Source organism: Rhinolophus sinicus, linkage group LG03 (genome assembly GCF_036562045.2).
Source record: "Rhinolophus sinicus isolate RSC01 linkage group LG03, ASM3656204v1, whole genome shotgun sequence".
NCBI classification, from domain to species: domain Eukaryota; kingdom Metazoa; phylum Chordata; class Mammalia; order Chiroptera; family Rhinolophidae; genus Rhinolophus; species Rhinolophus sinicus.
In genome coordinates this window covers 77,708,843-77,730,377 of record NC_133753.1, presented here as the reverse complement: position 1 = coordinate 77,730,377, position 21,535 = coordinate 77,708,843, and the positions used below count along the sequence as shown (strand labels likewise).

Here is a 21,535-nt window from a genome sequence, read left to right as displayed (position 1 = left end):
TGTACTCAGATAGCTTCCAGATTGATTACAGTTCTTAAAAAACAAAATAATAGTAACATAAATAATGGAAAATAAAATCTATAGACAGATATTTTTCTGATCTCAGCTTAGGGAATACCTTTCCAAGAAATATAAGGAAAGGCAGAAAAAGATATTTATAAAGCAGCATGAAAGCTATAATACCATAAAAATTAAAAGATTAAGGACGAAAAACATTTGCCTTTTATATATTACAATGGAATACCATTCTTTATAAATAACAGTCTTTTATTAATAAGCAGAAAAGGAATATTCAATATAAAAACATATAGGTAACTTAGAATATAATATTCAAAAAAGAAGACATACAAGTAGTGATCAATAAGCACATTAAAATGTTTAACCTAGCGTAAGTAAAAATTAAAATGAAAAATTCAATTATTGCCTATAAATTAAATATTCAGTGGAAGGGCATTTAAAAACTTTGCACTCTTACATATAGCTAGTACATGTTATTTTTAGCTTTATATAACCTTTATTTTTATTTATTTTTGCTCATATAGTAGCTTAGGTCTATTTTCATCATTCTCTTTGCAGATCTGTACTCATCCAGAACTTAAAGTGTAGTTACACTAGTGTCTAAGTTTATTCCTCACCTGGATCACTTGTGATTTTATATTTGAAATCTTGTTTTTGAGGTCCTCCTGTCCTATTTGGGGTCTCTGACTCTAGGATCACACCTATGTTTTCTTTGAATTTTTGAAATCTGGTTTCTTATAGAATAAATAAATTTTTCCTTTGGTGAAAATTAACTTCTCAAATTTACTTCCTTTCCCTTTTGTTTTCCATGACATCATCAGCAAGGTAAGGCAACAGTCTGTCAGGTGTTCAGGGTTTAGCAGAAGAAGATTTTGGCTGACGTCAGTATGGTTGATGTCTCCACTAGGAGTTTTTCTGTTGTGCCAGTTTGGTGACATTATCTTTATTTAACATGGTCTTACAGATGATTATTTATGAACACTCTTAAGCAAACCAACAACAGTATACAAATGTTTATCATATACATGAATCATCTATCATCCACCGATCCATCCATCTGTGATCTTTATCCTCATGCTTACAACTTCCAGTGCTCAGTTGTTTAAAAAGGAGGACATCCTGGAGCTGCACTTTTCCTTTAAATTTTTGATTTCCATGTTGGTATGTAATTTCTCTGCTCCTCAGTTTCTTAGGCTATAAAATGGTTGTACTAGGGGATATGATCCTTTCAGCCATAGACTTGCATGTTTTCTATTCACTTTTCTTTCTCTGATGTCTATTTCATCTGGACAAAGCATATAGTGCTTCTAGAATGATTCCTATTCAAATGAGGTTATTCTCAATCCTTTTTCTAATTATTAATTGTGAATGACTGGACACTCTCAATATTATGTATCTGTTTTCGCAATTTATGCTATTCTTCAAAGTATCTGCTTTTAGTTATCTGAGCAATTTTCTTTACCTTCAATTTTTAACCTAAATTCTTTTACATTTGTTGTATAGTAAGTAGTCCGTTTCCCAAAGTGTGTTCTGTGGAATACTAGCTATGTGAAAATTTAAGATACATTACATGGTCAAACAACAACAAAAAAACAGTGGGGTTCTGAGGTTAAAAAAAAAAGATGTCTAGAAAGTAATGAGTTAAATGAAATAAAACATTTGTGGAGGAATTCTCAGTGTTTTATAAATGTTAATTTATATTGAGAATTTAAATGCTGATTTAACTTATAAGCTATACAAGAAAAATGAAGCTTATGAAGTTATTTCTGAAATTATTTCAACATCCAACCCTCTTTTGAAGAACATCCAATAAAATTATCATTCATCTTTAGAAAGGGCTATAAGTACCTCCGCATACTTCTGCATACCCTACCCACATCACTTTTGCAGGGAGTCTTGATTAGGGCATTAAACACTGAACCTTCTTTGTAAGATGGTATTCCAAGCCACTGCCAGAAGTCCATTATTCCAGTAACGTTAGCCATGATTCAAAAAATGAAATCCTATTTCATGACTATAATTTATATAAATAGCTATTTGCTTTCTAAATCCTCATTTCTTTTCCAAAGTTCAAACATCCAGAAAGACTTAACCCCACTGAATTTTCTCAAATCCTTCGAGTTCTCTATGTATAATTTCAGAGTCACTAGAGATATATATATATATATATACTGGGTTCCTTTCAGGTATTATCTATTGTTCATTCTCTTGTCATTCAGTAGAAGTGGGTAGTAGTTGGCAAACTGTCAAATCTCAGGTGCCTACTGTAGAAATGGCAATAACCAACTCCATGGGCATTTTCTGCTTGTTATGGGGAGCTGCAGTGGTTTTGCGATTTTTTTTCTTCTTGTTTCTCTTTATTCACTCTTTTGCATTCAGTAATTTATCAGCTGCTTAAAAGTAATTTTAATTCTCCATGGCTTCTTTAGAATTCCCTCCTGTGCCCCTGCTTCCTTTTTAATTATTTCCAACACCCTACAAAAGAAATCAGACTGTAAGAAACAGCTATTCACCCAGTTTATTTTTGCCTAAGTAGAGCATCTAAATTCATGTAAGTCTCATATAACTGATGAGTGCCTTAAGCCCTATCTCTCTAGAAATCTCATTTTGAAACATCTCTATACTGATGATTTCCATCTAAATGTATTTCTGGTCCTCCTCTCTTTCCTGACCTCTGGGCTCTATTAAGCTCTAGTCATTATTTCTAAGTTGAATGGCTACTAGCATCTCAAACTTGACACAGTCAAAGCAGAAAAAACATTTCTCCCCAAACTTGTTCCCTCCCTATCTTCTCTGTCTCAATCATCTGCTTTGACTCATTTCTCTTATACACAGTAGCCAGAGTGATCTTTTTAAAGAAATGCTAGTTAAATTTTATTGATCCCTGGATTAAAATGTTCCAGTGCTGTGGCAGTGCACTGAGAATAGAATAAAAATGTTTTACCATGGCTTTCAAGACCCATTGTGATCTGGCTTTTCTGATTTCATGTTACCCACTTGCACCTCTTTTCCAGGACCTTGAAAATGCCAAGTACATACCTGTGTTTGGCTCTTTGAACTAGCTATATCCTATGCATAGAGTGTAATTCTTCAGGCTGGCTCCTTTCCATTATCCAGGTTTTGGCTCAAATGTAAACTCAGTGAAGCCTTCTCCCATCCCTATATCCCATTCAAAGTAGTGCCCCTTTCTCCACCTTCCTCTCCACAAGACACTCTCGTTACCATTGCATTATTTTTATTCATTTCAATTATGACTATCAGAAATAATCTTATTTAATGTGATCTGTTACGATAGGGACACTGTTTGTCTTCACCACTGCACACATGGTGACCGTACCGTGCCTGGCACAGAGAAGGCTTTAATATATCATTGCAATATCTACAGAACATGAATGTTTTCAGCTCTCCTGAACCTCAAGCAAAATTGGCTTTTGTAGGTACCTTGTAAATTGACTAGCAAACTTTTTCTTCTGGTAGTAAGGAATTGTGGGAATATTGACTTTATTCTAACTTTGAAAGAAAGTGAAATACATTTTCTGACAATAAAAATACTTCCTAGAGAATTCGGAAGGACATTTTAATATCAAGAATATTCCCACTGTTCTCCTAGCTTAGCTGAACCTGGTACATTAGGAAAATTATACTTTACCATAGGTGAAGAGAACATAAGTAAGTAAGCAGGAAAAATGCCAAGACACACATAGACCTTCTCACACCACCAAATCCAAAGAGAACAAATTCAGTTCTCTACTAGAGCAGTGAATGACACAATGTTGTTGGGGACCCTCAAGGCTCCATTACTGACCCTTGGAACGAGGCTCTAAGAGAAAACCACCTTGCAGTGCCCTATTCTGGGCCAGAAACTGAGGTCAAGGCATAAACAAATAAACAAAGCAGAACGAAAAATAAAATGTAACCAAATACAAAAAGAAACGTGCATAATAGTTTTCTTGGGTATGCGCGTGTGTGCTTGTGTAAGGCGAAGGACTAGGGAAGTGGAGAAGTGGGCAGCAAGACTGGCTACATAATTGCCTGGCCCACTACAAAATGAAAAAAAAATTCCTTGACAGTGACAGGTGGCAGAGCCACCTTGACAGTGACAGGGAACAGGGAACGGGGCCTTTCTAAGGTCGGCCCGGTGCACCTGCGCCGCCACACACCCATGGAGCCCACCTTGGTGGGAGATTAGAATTAATCTTCAAAGACTGGGAAGCATCCCTACCTCCCACCGCCACTAAAACAACAGCAACAAGAAACACTATCAAAATTAGAGCAGACGGTGCCCAAACTTGATGGTGGTGCTAGTGATGGTGGGGGCGCTGGGTGGAGCTGGGAGCACCAAGCCTACAAGGCCGGCTTTACAGTGATAGGAAGAGGAAAGGAAACAGTTTCTAAGGCTCCAGAACTAGAAGCTCCAGGCACAGAGGATAAGGTAAAGGGAAAGAGGCCGCATCAGAGTTTCCTCCTGCCTTTATGTAGACAATGTCTTTCTTTCAAAAAAGCGTTTTCCTGAATCCCAGCCACTTGTGTCTGTCTGGTGCCTTGGGAGCTGTGGTGGAGTAGGTGGGGTTGGGTATCAGCCTGTGTCAGAGAGAAAAAAAAAAAAAAAAAAAAAAAGTATAGATAAGTTTAAATACGTTTCCTCCGTGGACTGGTTTCCTACTCTTTGGCAACAAACCCCAGGGCTCCTAGAAGGAGCCGGGATGTAAATGGGCTTCCTAAGACCCTCTATTTTCATCCTCCCTTGACACTCCGAAGGCAAGACCCTAGGTGAACAGCAGGGCTCGGCATTCTTGCCTCCATCACAGATCACCTCACAGGGAAGTGCATAGTCCTCGGGCATTTGGAAGAGGTGGAGGGGACTGTGGGGACCGGGAAGCTAGTGGCCCTGGGCAGCGGGTCGGAGGAGATGCGCCCCGTCCCTTCCACCCGCAGTCGGGTAGCCCGGCCAGCAGAGACTGGAGTCCCCACGAGGAGAGGCGGACCGTGCCCGTGGAGGCGGCCCTGAGCCCCGCTGCTGGGTCCGGCCTCGACCAGGGGAGGCTCAGGCCCGGGGAACCACGGGTGGCGACCCGGCAACCTGTGGCCACTGCGGCCGCGCGGCCGCGGCTCCTGCGGCTCCCGCGCCTGCCGGGTGGTGGCTGCGCAGTGCCCGCCCCCAGCTCCCCTTCCCCGCCCCTCACGCCCCCTGCCCCGCCCCCGCCCGGCGCCCGGCCGCGCTGACCCGCCGCCCTGTCCCTCCGAGCGCGCCGCGGCGGTTGCTCCTCGGCGGCAGCGGCGCCTCCCTCGCGCGGTGCCCGCGCTCCCGGCGGCGCAATCGTCCCGCCTCGGCCATTTTCCCTCCTCCCTGTTCCCTCCCGAACCTCAGCCCCTCGCCCTCCCCCGCGCGGGGACTTTTCCGGAAAGTTTTTATTTTCCGCCTCCGCTCCTGGAGAAAGAAGCTCCGGCTCCGCCACAGCAAAACTTTTCGGCTGCCGCGGCCCTTGGCGCGCCCGGCCGAGCGATGAGTGCCCCTCCGGTCCTGCGGCCGCCCAGCCCGCTGCTGCCCGTGGCCGCGGTGGCGGCGGCAGCGGCCGCCGCGCTGGTCCCGGGGTCGGGGTCGGGGCCCGCGCCCTTCCTGGCTCCCATCGCCGCGCCGGCCGGGGGCATCTCGTTCCATCTGCAGATCGGCCTGAGCCGCGAGCCGGTGCTGCTGCTGCAGGACTCGTCCGGGGACTACAGCCTGGCGCACGTCCGCGAGATGGCTTGTTCCATCGTCGACCAGAAGGTAAGGCGCCGCGCAGCCCCGAGCACGGCCCCTTCCCGCCGGGCAGGGGGCGCTGCCCGTCCGCCCGCCCCTCGCCTCCCCGACTTTCCGAGTCCGAGGGCTCGGCCGGGAGTCAGCCTGGCCAGCGCTCTTGGAAGGGTCTGGCACCCGCCTAGTTTGGACGGCCGTATCCGAGGCACTGCACTCTGTAGTCCAGTTCTCCCCTTGCCTCATCTTACCTACATTCGCGATTGCTCTCCTATCTGCGCCCTCTTCACCCATTTACATCCTTCTCAGGACATTTCCAGGTATCTTGCCCTGTTCTCGTCGCACCTCTCCCTACCCCCAAGACTTCCAGGCTCTCACGTCTCTTCCCTTTGAACCCTGGACCAGCACATTCCTGGCGCCGGCATCCTCCTCCCTGCACCAAGTTCCCCCCTGGGACACGCTCAGCACGATTTCAGCACCACTCCCTTCCCCTTCAGGCCCCTCTCCTAGCTCTGATTGATGCTGAGGAGTTCCTGGAATAGACTGGAGATGAGGAATTTCTCACCTGTCAAATAAGCTCTTAAGAGAGGATGATTGACTCGGCCAGCTGTGAAAACAGCTGACCAGACCACAACTACCCACCTCTGTGTGAACATGAGAGCAGATTTTTCAACTATACAATCTGAAAGTTGCAGCCTTCTGGTTTTTCATCCTTGGGGCACCAATAGTGGGACATTGAAGTGGGGGCACAGGGATTTAAAGGGTGTGAGTACTGCCCAGGAGGACTCCAAGGCTGGCTATGCCTATGTGCTTGAGGTGTGGGACTTTGGACAGCGGCCGCCAAAGGCAGGTTGGAAAACGGGCCGTTTTCCTGGGCCAGGCCACCAGGCCTCCAGCCCGCTCACAACTATTAATAATGTAATTCTGAATTTCAGGTTGTTTCTGTAGCCATTCAGAGGGATGTTGCATGGAAGGGGGTGATAAGAATGTAAAGGGGAGGGGAACCCTGGCGCCAGTCGTCTTAGTGTAAACAGCCAAGGTTTAGGGGGTGGAGACAGAGGTCTCTAAAAGGTGCTGAATTTCAACCCTGGAGAACTGGCTAGTACTTGCCTTATTAAAAAAAAAAAATCACTTGAATAATCATGAATGCTTTCTTTAAACTATTTGGAACAGAGGTTGTTAAGCCTGAGCGTTGTGAATTGTGACTCTGAGCACAGGAATATTAGGAAAAGCCCCAGGGAAAAATCACCAATCTAGGAAGATGTGAAAGTTCTGGATGCCAGACTAAAGTAACAATGAGAGCTAGGGATTTTTGTTTATTGAATGAAATGACATTTTTATATTACACATGACTCAATTTTTTCCAACTTCCAGGTAAATGACATATTTTGTCTAATTCTGGTACAAGTCACATCAGGTGCCTCCTCCTCATCAAAGATGGAATGAATGTCTGTTGTTCGCGAACAGGAGTCCTCTCCTAGGCACTGAAAGGCTTCTCTTCATGGAAGTTGTAGTCTACAACAATCTCTACTAGGGTGAAAACCAGTTAATGAATATTAGATAAGCATGTAAACAATGTATAATAAAATATCCATCACAGGATAGCAGGGAACTCTGTGCTTTGTGACAGTAGAAATGGCAGAGATGGTCAGTGTGGAGGTAAGGAAGAGGGGGAGATCCTTTGTCCCTTTTCTGAAGGTTGTAGCAATGTGAAGAAGGATGACAGGAGAGAGTGAAGGGGATGCATGTTTTAGGAGACAGCTGAGAGTTTGACGTCATTCACGATTTACCATGTAGACAGACTGGAGTCATGTTGATCTTATAGCAGAAGGTTCTCCTGACTTTTGAGTCCTTCACTTTCATTGTTTTCTAATGTGTTAAGAGGGTTTTCATATGATTTCTTTGAGAGTTCCTTAACTACTAACAGATCAGACTAGCTTAAATCTTTGAAAGTATTACCTGACAGTTCAGTTTATTTCAACAACATTCATGGAACAGTATTCAAATTGGGTCAAATTAATATGGAATGGCTGTTTTTGATCAGCTTCAACCCCCTTCCCCTCCCCCCCAAGTACCCCTTGATGGAGTTTAGAATGGAGAGAAACAAATATTCTTCAAGAGGTTTGGAATTGGAATTTTGAATAGAGAGTGAATTCCAGTTATCTCAGTAGTTAACAAGAGGGATGTTATATGGAAAGAGCTATATGAGTGCAAAGGGTGAAAGGCTGTAAGCACCTGTGGAGTACAGCAGGCTTGAGGATAGTGACTAGTGTATTTAGAGAGAGTTCGGTTATGAAAAGGCCTTGAAATTACCATGAACTCAAATTACCAGAAGCCTCAGTAATCTTTTACATAGAGATATCAAAGCGAGGACAGCTGAAAGATGGATTTGCTATGTGGAGGATGTTTTAGAATGCCAAAAATGTTATGGCAGAAAGAAAAGTAGAGTTCAGTCATGAGCTAATTGAGATCTGAGCCAAAGCTCTGGGGGAGAGACCTGGAGAAACACCGGAAATGGAAAATTATCAGCCCTGGTGACTGATTTAAAAGGGGCACCCGTTCATTTTATACTTTAGTAGTTCTTCTGAGGTGACATCTCACATGCACTTTTTAATTTTTTTTTAAAGGTTGTAGTAAATGGAGAGAAAGATTAGAGATGTGGATTTGAAAGTTATTTATCTGTAAGATACTGTAAATAAATATTTACTGGATGGTGGGTTTAAACAGGAAAATTTTCATTTATCTATCTTTTATCATCTTTCTCGAGATACATTATCACCCAGGCAGAAACAAGATTAAGTAGGCTGAATATCCATCACAGGATAGCAGGGAACTCTGTGCTTTGTGACAGTGGAAATGGCAGAGTTGGTCAGTGTGGAGGTAAGGAAGTGGGGGAGGTCCTTTGTCCCTTACTTCAAGTTCTCTTGAAGTACTTTCTGAAGGTAGCAATGTGAGGATGGATGACAGGAGAGAGAGAAGGGGATGCATGTTTTAGGAGACAGCTGAGAGTTTGACGTCATTCACAATTTACCATGTAGACAGACTGGAGTCATGTTGATCTTATAGCAGAAGGTTCTCCTGACTTTTGAGTCCTTCACTTTCATTGTTTTCTAATGTGTTAAGAGGGTTGTCATATGATTTCTTTGAGAGTTCCTTAACTACTAACAGATCAGACTAGCTTAAATCTTTGAAAGTACTACCTGGCAGTTCAGTTTATTTCAACATTCATGGGCCATTTTTTGTGGAATTAGCAACTGAGGTGTACAGGGATGAATAAGAGACCCTTATTAAAGATATGTCCCTGAGAAACATATCTTTATGTTATTATTGTTATTATTTAGAATTTAGAGTATAGTTTTTCTTTAATTATGTAGATTTAGGAAGTGGCGGACAAATAATTGTACTGAAAAAATTTGGTGATAATTCAACAAAAATATTCTTACTTTAAGATAAATGTACACTAAGTATGTACTGAATTATATAACTAATAATTATTTCTTTTATCTTGAAGTTTAGATGAAAAATCTAGTTTTGCTTTTTTGTATGTAACAATGTATGAATGTATAAGATGTAATTAATTCCTTCTTTTTTGGAAGTATTAGCCCAAGGCTATATTTATATTATGCTTATTTCTTTATTTTGCAAGAATGTAACCTTGAAAGCTGGTTGTATATAAAGACATGTATTCTGTTACTTAGTGTGCATGATTATTGTTATTAAAAAAATAACAGTAATTGACCTCACTTTGAAACACTGTTAACTTTCTATTATCAAAGGAACCTTGAGTATATAGACTAAAAAGGAATTGTTTTGAAGCAAGAAACAGTATTCCAAAGGAAGAATTATTTTAGTTTCATTGTATTCTTTCTCTCTCTCTCTCTCTCTCTCTCTCTCTCTCTCTCTCTCTCTCTCTCTCTCCTTTTCTCCCTCCTTCTCTCTGTTTCTCTAAGACACACACACACACCCTACACACTTTTTTTTTTTAAATAAGCAGTATTAATTTAGGAATATAGTGTGCAATTAATATGACTGACTATCCATTCATTTTGGCTATCTTATTAGTAATACAACTTATATTTCTTTCTGAATTTACTTGAATGGAGTAATAACATCTGTAAGACTCCTGGCATGTAGGTTGGATAGTCATATATCTGAGCAAAGAAACTAAAGAGTGAGATTTTATACAAGGTAGTTCAGTAAAGGAATAACAAAGGTTAGTGCTTTGGTTTGAGTGCAGCTTTGCTCTGCTTGCAGTTGTTTCACATTCTTAATTATAAATTGTTTTCTTAACAGTTGTGGTGTCATTTTTATCTTTATTGTTAACTTTAGCTATTCTAGTTCTGCACATATTGAGAAAGCTGGACGATTAGCTGCTTGACCAACCCAATACACATGGGACAAGAAAGACCTTGTAAACTAATGATGGTGCTTGGGTCTTTGGTACATATTTTTTATTCAAATTTTATATTTGTCATTGTTGTGTGTCTATTGATTTCTAATTTAATGATGAAGTATAGAATTTGTCATTTAATTAAGTGATATAACTTTAATACTGTATATTTAAAATTATAATTTTTTTCAAGTTTAGTCATATAATAGGATTATATTTTGGTATACATGTAATGTCTATTTTGTGTGTGTGTGTGTGTGTGTGTGTGTGTGTGTGTGAGTGACATACAGAGGGTCCCCCAAAAATGTATACACATTTTAAGAAAGGAAAACTGTATTAAAATTGTGATACTCAATATATACCAATAACAAAAGATGAATACAAGTCACGTTTGACTTCTGCATTTACAAGAGGTGCTCAAAGTGGTTACCATCAGCGTCCAGACACTTCTGATTGCAACGAACTACTGCTTGATGCGTGCATAGGAATGTGGGTAAGGGTGAGGCGTAGGGCTGGAAATTATTAATAAAATTTGAAAACTTGTTCCATACTTGATGACTGTGTTGCTCAGTATTAACTAGTCACCTATCATAACTATTAAGGGAGATTTGAAACTTTATTTTGCCAATTATTCTTATTTTATTTTATTTTTGGTGAGATGTTTGTATATTGCATGCACCAATTTATGCATGAATAACTTTTAATGACTTTACTAGACAATACAAATTTGTAAGCCCGTGAATGTATGGTTGTGATTTATCTAAGATTATTGTGAAGATACAGGATAATAAGTATAAATAATTAAATATACTGTTTGGTAAATAAGTTCATAATAAATAGGATTATTGATATTCTAAGGTTTTACAGGCTAGCATACTGTCTTGTTAACAAAAGAAATGTGTACTTTATTATCTTATTCTGATCTCAATATTTAATTAAAATTGTCGTATTAAAAAGTAATATGGCTGTAAGGCCCAGGTAATGTTATTTTTTTTCTGCCCTCATAAGGGCAAATTTTAGGAATAGCTGCATTTTGAAACTGGCTCTCAAATCTCAATCTCTCAGAATTTCTTAAGAAGTAATATTTTATCATTGCTAAATGAAAAGAACACATGCTGATAAACATGCATATCTCCATCACATTTTATTATTTTTGACAAGAACATAATTCCTTTTTAATTGCAAGTAATTCGAATGATATGTCAATTTATAAAAAAGTGAAATAAAATAGGTAATGATGCAACATTTGGAAACGTAATGATTCTCAAATCTGGTCCTCAAGACTGAAATAAAAAGTTTCTTTGCAAATAAACCCTTGATATGAGGAGGAAGGCACTTGGAAATGACTTATGGAGATCTCGTTTTGCTGTCATGATACCAGCTAGGAGGTTGCTTGCTAAATCGTTACATCTAATGAATAGCTACGATAACATAGTTGTGCATATACAGAAGTGTTATGTCAGGATGGGATGCAATTTTACTGGAGAACAACTGGCTTAGCATTTTGGCTAAGCCAATCACAAGCCTTTTCTAGATCTTTTCGCTAACTACTTCTTATCTTTCATGGAAGTCTTTGCCCCATTTATAAAACCTTTAGACAACCACTATTAGTAATTATTTATCCATCTTTTAAACAAGAGTGGAACAGACAATTACATGAAATGTGTGTGTTGTGTGTGTGAGAGTGAAAGTATAATCATTGAACAAGGTGTCAAGCCATACCAAGAAACTAGTCTAATAATCACGTCAGCAGGGTTGGGACTCACATTGGATTACGAGTGGGTAAAATGCAGTTCCATAGGAGTTCATCATAACCCGAGAGTTCTTTGTTTTATTTTTATATTTGTTTGCTATTTGCTTTGTTTCTATATGTTCGGGATAACTAATCTTTTGGGCCTCTGACCTCTGGCCTCTGACTTTGGTTCATCTGGAAGATCTAGGCCCAAATATGAAAATAGAGGTAATATACGGTGTTTTTAAACATAGTGCTCACCTTTTAATTTTCCTAGGATTATGCTATAGAAGTTTTGAAAATGAGGTTTCAGTTTCTTAAAGCTTTTCTTTTTTTTTTAAAAAAATATTTTCTTAATGTTGGAATATGGTAGAACAACACAGAAACAGGAAAAAAAATGTGTCAAGTTTTATTTTTCTATTGCTAGACTTTAGATACAGAGAAAAATGGTTATTTTTGCTCACATGTATTCAGAATTCTTTTCCATCTACAAGAACATGTGAAATTTTCCTCAGGAATTCCTCTGATACTGTCAACCAAATATTTTTGTACCATTGAAAACCAATAATGACAGCATTACTTGAAGTTACTTGGCAGTAGAGAAACCCACATTATGCTGTTTCTTACTGTGTCTTTCTGGTCTTACAGAGAAAACAGATAATCAAAACAAACAAACAAAAACAAAGCTTTAATTACATGGCCACTGTGGCCATTTTGGAATATCGTATAATTTAGATAGCTATAAATTTAAGAATTGGTGTAAAAACAGCACATATTGAGACACAGTTATGCCTGTCCACATGTACAGTTTCCTGTGTTGAAGTTTCTTCCAAAGTTGCAAAAAGGTTTTATTTGGCTAAAGCTAGACAGTTGATATAGCAGCTTAGCAATGTTGGCAAATACAGAAATTAGATTTTTAAATATGCAATCATGCAGGAATTTTGTCCAACTGATTTTGGTGAAAAGGAAAAATAATATGTATATCCTTCATTAGTTCATTAGCTTCTATTCTGACTAAACCACTGATTGATGAAGAATTTGAATTTACTGCTTGTAGTTATGCACAATTTCAAGAATTTTTGAATGTCTCTCTACCTAATTGTCAGCAGCCGCTTTTTCTTCACATATATATTATAAAATGAATGAAAAGTATGAATATGATGAAAATATGAGCAAAAGGTATGAATGTGCATAATAATTGGTATTCTTGATAATCTAAGGCTCTATAGACTGTAGTATAATGTGCGTTGTCTTGTTAATAAAAGAAACATACTTTTTATTAGCAAGAAATTTGTCTATTTTGATAAAAAAGAAAAAAAACTTTATATGTATCTTTTGTTGGTTCAGGTTGTTGGAGGAACTGACATACATATGAAATGTTCTACCTTAAGACATTTGAAGCTTACGTTAATAGATAGTCGGCCCTTGAACAATGCAGGGACACCAACTTCACCGGTGCAAAGCAGGTCTAAAATCCATGTATAACTTTGACTCCCCCAAAACTTAACTATTAATAGCCTACTGTTGACTGAAGCCATACTGATAACATAAATATTCATTTAACATCTGTTGTATGTTATATGAAGTGTATACTGCATTCTTACAATAAAGTAAGCTAGAGAAAAGATAATGGTCTTAAGAAAATCAGAAGAAAGAAAATATATTTACAGTATTTATTTTTTAAAAATCTGTGTATGAGTCAGCCCGCACAGTTCAAACCTGTGTTGTTCAAGGGTCAACTGTACTGTTTGTCAGAGAAATAATAGACAGTTAAGATTCATTTAAAAGAGTATTATTATTATTTTGAGGAACCTCCATACTTTTTTTCCGTAGTGGTTGTACTATTTTAACATTCCCACCAACAGTGTATGAGGGTTCCTATTTTAATTTTTTCATTATCTGTTGGCCATTTGTATGTCTTCTTCGGAGAAGTGTCTGTTCGGGCCCTCTACCCATTTTTTAATTGGATTGTTTGTTTTATTTGTTGTTGAGTTGTACAAGTTCTTTATATATTCTGTATATTAGTCCCTTATTGGAGGTGTTGTTTGCAAATATCGTCTTCTCCCACTCGGTTGGTTGCCTCTTTGTTTTGTTGACGGGTTTTTTTGCTGTCCAGAAGTTTTTTAGTTATACCAACTAGTGTCACCCCAATACATTTAATAAAAAAGACTTATTAAACATATGAAATAACAATCTGAGTTTGTTTTCTTTTTTATAAGCAATGGGATAAAAAGAATCTGTATAATTAAAGACTGATTTGGTAAGATATGTCACAGACAAAAACATATTTGCACATCAAATAAAACAGCACTTTATTAAAATATGAAATCCATATACCATTAAATCAATTTGCTTTTTATGTATTTTTTGTAAATGGTTTAAGTTGACTTGAAAGGAAAATTTATTTTCTTGAAAATTTATTCAGCTAGATTTATATAGATGTAAGTTTTAGATTTTCTTAATATTTTCCATTAATCATTAATAAAGATTAAACCATTAGGTTAAAGTGTTAAGAAAGACTTTTAAACTGTCAGTGTTAGACATACCAAAAAATTAAAATCTTTTTCTGGGTTGTCTGAATCAGTCATACTAATGGTATAATAACTACTGGATGATTGTGGAGCTATCACTTTGTTTTGAATGGATAACTATAGCCAGCGAGAGACCAGGGATTCAGTTCTAGTTCAGGTACTTGAATTAAGTTCCAGGCGACTTAATTCACTGAACTAGGCCATCTGTTTCTGGGCCAATATTTGTTCATGACACTGTGTCTCAATCTTTTAATCAAGTAAACAGGATCATTCTTTTTTTCTCTCAACTCCTCAGATTATGACAAATGGTGGTAATCTTGTGGTCCAATAGGGCCTCTTGGGTGGGATCAGGAGTTCTTATAATACCTCAAAGTGGACACATCCTTCTCTGAGTGCTGGGAGATTATGGCCAGATTTCAGGGAGGGACATACTTTAGGTTTCCGGGGCATCTGGCATAGGGAATAAGAGGAGTTAGGAGACATCTAAGGGTGATTTCTTTGCCAAAGAAAACAGGTATTACGGTGAGATAGGAGAATATTCTTCAGTTTACAGAGAGATGAAGTCTGCTCTCCATTCTGAACCATCCCTAGAGTATTTACATTCGCTTCGCATCTTTGAAAGATTTGGTCTGTATCCTTGATTTGGAAAGCTGCATCTAAGAACATGTGTGACTAACAGAGTTGTAATTATTTAGCAATTAGTTAGGCCAGTTAACCCCTCAGAACAGTAACACTAGAGGTCAATGCCACTTGACCCCAAACAATGGTCTGGGGCAAACAGCTGTAGCTTTTACCATTGTCAAAAGCAGGAAAGAGTGGGGGAAATGGCGAGGGCAGGAAAGGTGGCAGTTAAGCTTTGGTGATGCTTTGAATCGGTGGTGGTGAATAGATCTGAGTAAGCTAGAGTAGGCAAGACCTGTGGGACTGTGAGACGAGTGGCACCTGAGGGCAGAAAAAGACAGTGACAGTGAAGCTCTAACCTGTAGTCTAGGTTAGCAGCAAAGGCTGTACTAGATAACTCATAAAGAGCAGTGGGGAGAGGTCTAGGAGATGGCTTTTTCAAAACAGAGTAGTCCTCTGTAAATTTTCAGAATGTCACCGATCTCGAGAGGTTCAAAGAGCAGCCTCCGCCATGGCTTGACTGGGAGAGTTTTAGGAAGAGCTTGTCCCGGGAGAGTTGGGTTATGATCCACAAGATTCCAGGGCCTCCTGGTAATAATGGCCTGCAGAAGGGAGCCTCCAGGAACAAAACCTTCCTGGCCTTTACACTGTGTGCCTGTTTGTATCTCAGCTTCTTTCTATTTGTCATCTCTGATTTTCACAGCCCTTTTGGATATTCATTTTCTGTCCATTTTAAGGATGAGGAAACTGAGGGTCAGAGAGGTTAGCCCAGACACATAGCTACTAAATAAAAAGTGAAACCTCCTAATAACTTATTCATTTCACTATAGTTAATCGTAAGAACAGGGAGGACTGGAATGGCCAGAGAGCTGTACAGGGAGTTAGGAATCACCAGATTGTGGGGTAGGGGTATGGCAGACATCCTGTTACATTGGCTGGAACTTACTTAAGAACACTGCAGCTTTGACTGTGTGATATTATTTGTATGTTAGTTTAAATTATTTCTAAGTTTGGAGGACTTACCTCATCTGGAATTCTGTGCCAGTTAGTGGTCAGCTAGAATTCTAGTCACTTTGGAGTCCACTATGACAAGGCTTCTCTTAACTGGTGGCAAGATACCCACCCCAGGTATCGGTAATTCACATAAAGAATGTTAGAAATGGACTCTCATAGGGGATATTAGTGCCATGAGAGATATGTAATTGCTTAAAGTATTTTAGAGACATGCCTCACTTCATATAATTCCTCTTTGAGGAACTGTAATGTGTCTACTTGGTAATATGGGTTTTTTGTTTGTTTGTTTGTTTGTTTTTCTGTTTGTGTAGCAGAATTTGGTTTGAAATTTGCTTTCATTGTACTCTAGTAAGAAGATGTGGTAATAGCCAATAGTTACCCGTCTTTAAATTACCGTACACACTGTTACTTATCCAAAAAAGTTAAGTACCTTGTGTGATTAAATTGGACTAGGTTGGTTCACACCACTTAATTCAGTGAGATGTGGACACGGGTATTTTGGAAGAAGTGATTATGGTAAGACCAGGTGTTGATCACTGTGGCTCAGGACTAGTGATGTAAAGAATCTTAGCTCTCAGTTTAAATCAATGAATCATTTCTTCCTGAGTAATACATTGATTCTGAGAGAATAACTAAGGTTCCTTAAGATAAGTGCCTTTCAGTGGTTGTTTTTCATTTGAGAAGTATTCAGATTGCCCATATGCTAAGAATCATGCTTTGCAAATGTTTTCTCTTTTTATGAAATTTATGTATTTGTTGTTTGCTTATTTTTGGTCAACTAGGGATGAATCCACCCTGAGGTAACTACTCCCACTGGTGCATGATCAATCACATGATCAACCACCTGGAAGTTTCCTTCCCACTTTAGTAGTGCTAGCCGATCCAAATTCTGAGTTACCTTGTGTTCCTTTGCAGTGACGGTCTGTGGGCAAAGGCCAACACATCCATTGCAGACTTGTACTATCTTCAGGCTTTACAAAAATGTATTTGTATTTATGGTAGACATGATTTAATCCAAAGTAGATTCATAATTCAATTCAGTTCTAAGTGTTCCTGCCCTGAATGACTATTGGGAAGGATATAGCAGTTGTTTATTCCTAGTAGACTAGAAGGGTACCTGAAATATTGCCTCTCTTTGATTTATTTGGAACTTTTGCAGCTTTAACACAATGGACAAGTTACATAGTGAATTCTCTTTTGACATGACTCACTGGTAGTCAGTCTCTTGGCTAACAAAAAGACAGCATACCAATCCAGCTGCACTACGTAGAAGTCTGAATTTACTAGATGTTTACTAATCAGGTACTGTGCCCGCTAAGCCTTATCTTGAGAGAACCCATCTTTAACTAGGTGGACACGAGGCATCACTTGTTCTTTGATGAGTGGTAAGATGGATAACTCATACCGAGCTCGTGCTGAGAAGTGATTCATTAGCTTCTGAGGAGCTCCTAGGGAGGAAGGCTCTATGCCCTTCTCTGCGACAGGTGGTTAATTTCGTCTACTAATGTGGAATGAGCTATTGTCACCTGGGATGTAGACCTTTAGAGTACTTAAATAAATCCAGTAGTTTGCATGGATTTTTCAAAGAATGAAAGACATGATTGTGTATGATATTTGCTTTTATTCAATTCTTTGGGAAGAAAAGGGAGCAAAAGTGAACATAGAGTAAGGATGGATTAATAGAGTGGAGTTGGGCTAATAATGCACTAAATAGAGTGATCATATACCCAGTTGTCCAGGAGGGTCCTGGTTTAATGCCTGTTGTCCTGGAATTCTTTTAATTTTATGTTCAATTGTATATTCAGTTGTATGTTCAATAAAAATTATGGAGTTTTAAGTTTAAAAACAAACAAAAACAGAAAGAAAAATCTTATTCAGGACATACATTTTATTACCTTTTGTCAAAAATCATTGTACATTTAAATATAAAAGCAAAACTTACATTTAGAATTTATTTCATTGAAAGCATATATATATATATATATATATATATATATATATATATATATATATGCCATGTCATTTTGAATGCCTTTTCTCAGTGGAGTCGTAAGCTAAAAACAAAACAAAAGATAAAAACCTTACTTTGGTTAGAATGTTATCGTCTTTGACCAAAAGTTTCTGTGTAACTTAAAGATAAAAAGACAACCAAAATTTAGAATTGATTTCATAAACAGATTAATTAGATCTCACTTTGATAATTTTAGCTCTATTTTTTCCATCCACTGTAAATCAAGATACTAAAATAGATACATACATTTTTTTTTTTTATTAAATAGCAAATAATTTTACTTATTCTGGTAGTTCATACTATCTTCATTAATTCAAATAGGTAAACAGAAAGGGCTGTCTTGATGCTTCAGCATCCTTGGCAACCATCACAAAGGCAAAATACAGACTTACATGCAGAGAGATAACATCATAGTTTCAAGTTGTACTTTATTGTATTCTCTGCTCTGGAGAAAATATAACATGATTAGCAAAAAAAAAAAGAAAACAAAAAAAAATGAAAGTTGCACACCAGTGCCCTTGATTATTCAGAAATTTTGTTTTGTATTTTAAAAATAAGTAGGCAAATAAGGGAGATAAAATTTAGGAATTGTATTGCCCCACAATAACAACGTGTAGGCTGTAGCTCATATTTTCTTTAAGATGTTCACCGGCATGTCCTCGATGAAGCTAATATATGAGTTATACCTATTACTCTACACTTGGTTTCTATTGACCAATGTACTATTGAAGTGGTACGAAGAACTATAGATTCAGAAATTACAATGTTGAATGTTCTGGCTCCTGAAAAATAATGCAAGTCAGTGGGTCCAAAGCCACTTGAAAAGGAACTTGATTTTGTATAATCTTTTCTCTTTAGAATTGTCCCCACATGAAAAATTATAATTTTTATACTAGAGTTAAAGAATTGTTTTTCTTTTATTTTGACAATTACCAAATTACCACATGTGATGGGCTGAATAATGACTCTCAAAGATGTCCACGTCCTAATCCCTGAATCTGTTCATCTTACTTTATATGGCAAAAGGGGCCTTGGAGATGTGATTAAGTTAAGGATTTTGAGATGGGGAGATTATCCTGTATTATCTGTTGGGCCCAATGCAATCATATGTATCCTTAAAAGTGGAGAATCTTTCAGGTTAGGTCAGACAGTGAGACAACAAAAGAGGAGAGATTCCAAGCATGAGAGGGACTGATTCCCTGTTGCTGACTTTGAAGATGGAGGCAATGGGCCAAGAGCCAAGGAATGCTGGGGTCTTTATTACGAGGGAAACAGGAGGAGTTAGAGCTTTGTAGTAGTGAGAGATGGGACAACAGAAACAAGACGCAGTTAACGTTTTGCTGAATGTCATTAGATTTTTTTTTTCTATAAGTGAAAATGCTCATCATAAGTAGCATATAGTTTTATTTGCTCTTTTCATTTGATACTATGTCTTTCTATGTCAGTTTTTAAATATAAAATGTTTAGTGCCCTTGAGAGTAATTTTTGTGTGAGAAAAAGGCTTTTTAGATTTACTTTGGTTTTAGAATTTAATATTCAAGTTATTAAAATTACAGGTTCAGATACTAGTTTTAATCTTTTGAGTACGTCTTGTAAATATTTTTAAAACCTAACAGATTATAACAATCCCATTTAAGAACCTTTGAAGAATTAGTAGTATCCTTTACAAACTCAATTAATTAGATAATGTCAAACATTTTAAGTGCATTTCTAAATTTAATATTTCATTTCCTTTAAATACTACAATCACCTGCTTGCTAAACCTTTATATGTTCTTATGTAAGTCTTACACATTTAACAAATGAAGCGTAAATATAGTAAATTTTAAATTCTTAAATGTTCTAATGACATTCACATAAGCCAAAATGAATTGCTTAATTATATATATATATGTAACATGTACAAAGTATTAAGATTATAGTCCTCTTAAACTTTTGTATATTTAACTAATATTCCAGTGTTTGAAAGATGTTTTTCCACTCTTGAAATAATTATGCAATCCCACACAATTTGTGGAGTTCCCTTGCTATGTAAATTTTGCCATTGTCTCTTGGCTTGGTCAAATTTGCATAAAACCCCAGGGCTTTTAGCTGGGACAAAGACTGGATTCTGTTGGCCATGTAGATCAATTCCATGGAACCCTATTTATGTGAATGATTCCATCACTTCAAGAAAGGATAATCATGTAACCCACATCCCTGGATTCAACTGATATATTACTTCCGTGTGTGGAAAAGTCTCAAATTCCCACCCAGATTGATCATTTGGTTGGATTTTGAGTTTGATTAGCTGTTAAGATAGGTTGAATCCCTTTCCTAGCTACACTGAAGACCTTTGGATCTAATGGGATACTTTCATATTCTTTTTTCTCTTAAGGCTGCATAACTCTTAAAGATATTAAGGATGTGATTGAATGTTGGCAGACTCTCTGGGCTTTGCCTGACCATCTAGTCTCACTCATAAGATCAGTCTTCTAACTTGATATCTTGTCCTGTAGATAAAAGAACGGTCAGGGAATAACTTTCTGATGTCTGAATAGAATTGGTGTATGGCTTTATTACAACGTGTTTCACTTGTCCCTTTCTCTTGGACACAGGATTCTTTCTTTTTTTTTTTTAAACATCTTTATGCATATGCCTTGGAACATTTTCCCCCACTTAAATATATAATGTATTTGAACTTCTCTGTTAATATCCTCAAGATTAATATTCTTTTAATATTTTGATGTTGACTGTTGATATTCCTAAGATTAATATTTAGATTATAGTTTTTATTTCAGAATTATAGTGATTCTTTGCTTTTTTCAGTTTGAAAAGTATGAATGCATAAAGTTTGGGTTTTGCTGTTCTATTTAAAGAGAAAAATAAAGTGAAGCAAGTAGCAAGCTGCAGAATAAATTATTATACTTACCAGCACTAAATCCATTACTGGGTAGAAAACAGATGAAATATATCTAGCAAATTTACAATGAACAGATAATAAGCTTTAAAAAATTATTACACTTTCCATTTTCCTGCTTTCTTTCATAAGACCTGGCCTTATATTTTCTCTATATATCCAAATTCACTTTGATCTTTTAAAAAGCAGTTTGGAAAACACATATTCCTATAAATATTTAAGAAAATTCCATAGCATAATTTCTTAGGAGTAAAATTTCACCCTAGTATGTTCTTACTCAGTTTTCTATAGTGTTCATTCGAAACCTGAATTACAAAAACTGAGGTTTTTAAGGACATAAGTGTGACTGTCATCTATGACATGTCGATGTTCCCCAAGTTTGTCCTTTTGCAAAAGAATCAGTTGCATTGCTTAGTAGAGCTGTCTTTTGTAATTTAAAATTTATTTTGTTTGAGAAAACTTTGATTTACACACAGAGGTTCAGGGACCTCTTTGTTGGAGGGACTACATAAGACTGAGTAAATCACATAAGAGTATAAACACCATATGGGCAGCAATCTTTGGCCATTTTTTTCCCCAGGTACCT

The 21,535-nt window shown here is 37.8% G+C and overlaps 1 protein-coding gene across 3 annotated transcripts in view; it reads left to right on the top strand.

Annotated features, from left to right (window-relative positions):
- Positions 1–5,234: 5,234 nt before the first annotated feature.
- PRKD1 (protein kinase D1) overlaps positions 5,235–21,535 on the top strand; it is a 296,380-nt gene continuing 280,079 nt past the window's right edge. Inside the window, exon 1 of one of the 3 annotated variants that reach the window (XM_019746850.2) lies at positions 5,235–5,785. In XM_019746850.2, coding sequence (XP_019602409.2) covers positions 5,522–5,785 — 264 coding nt within the window. In that variant the 5' untranslated portion in view covers positions 5,235–5,521. The remainder of the gene's footprint in view (positions 5,786–21,535) is intronic. The other 2 variants (XM_074328119.1, XM_074328120.1) reach the window with 2 other exon arrangements.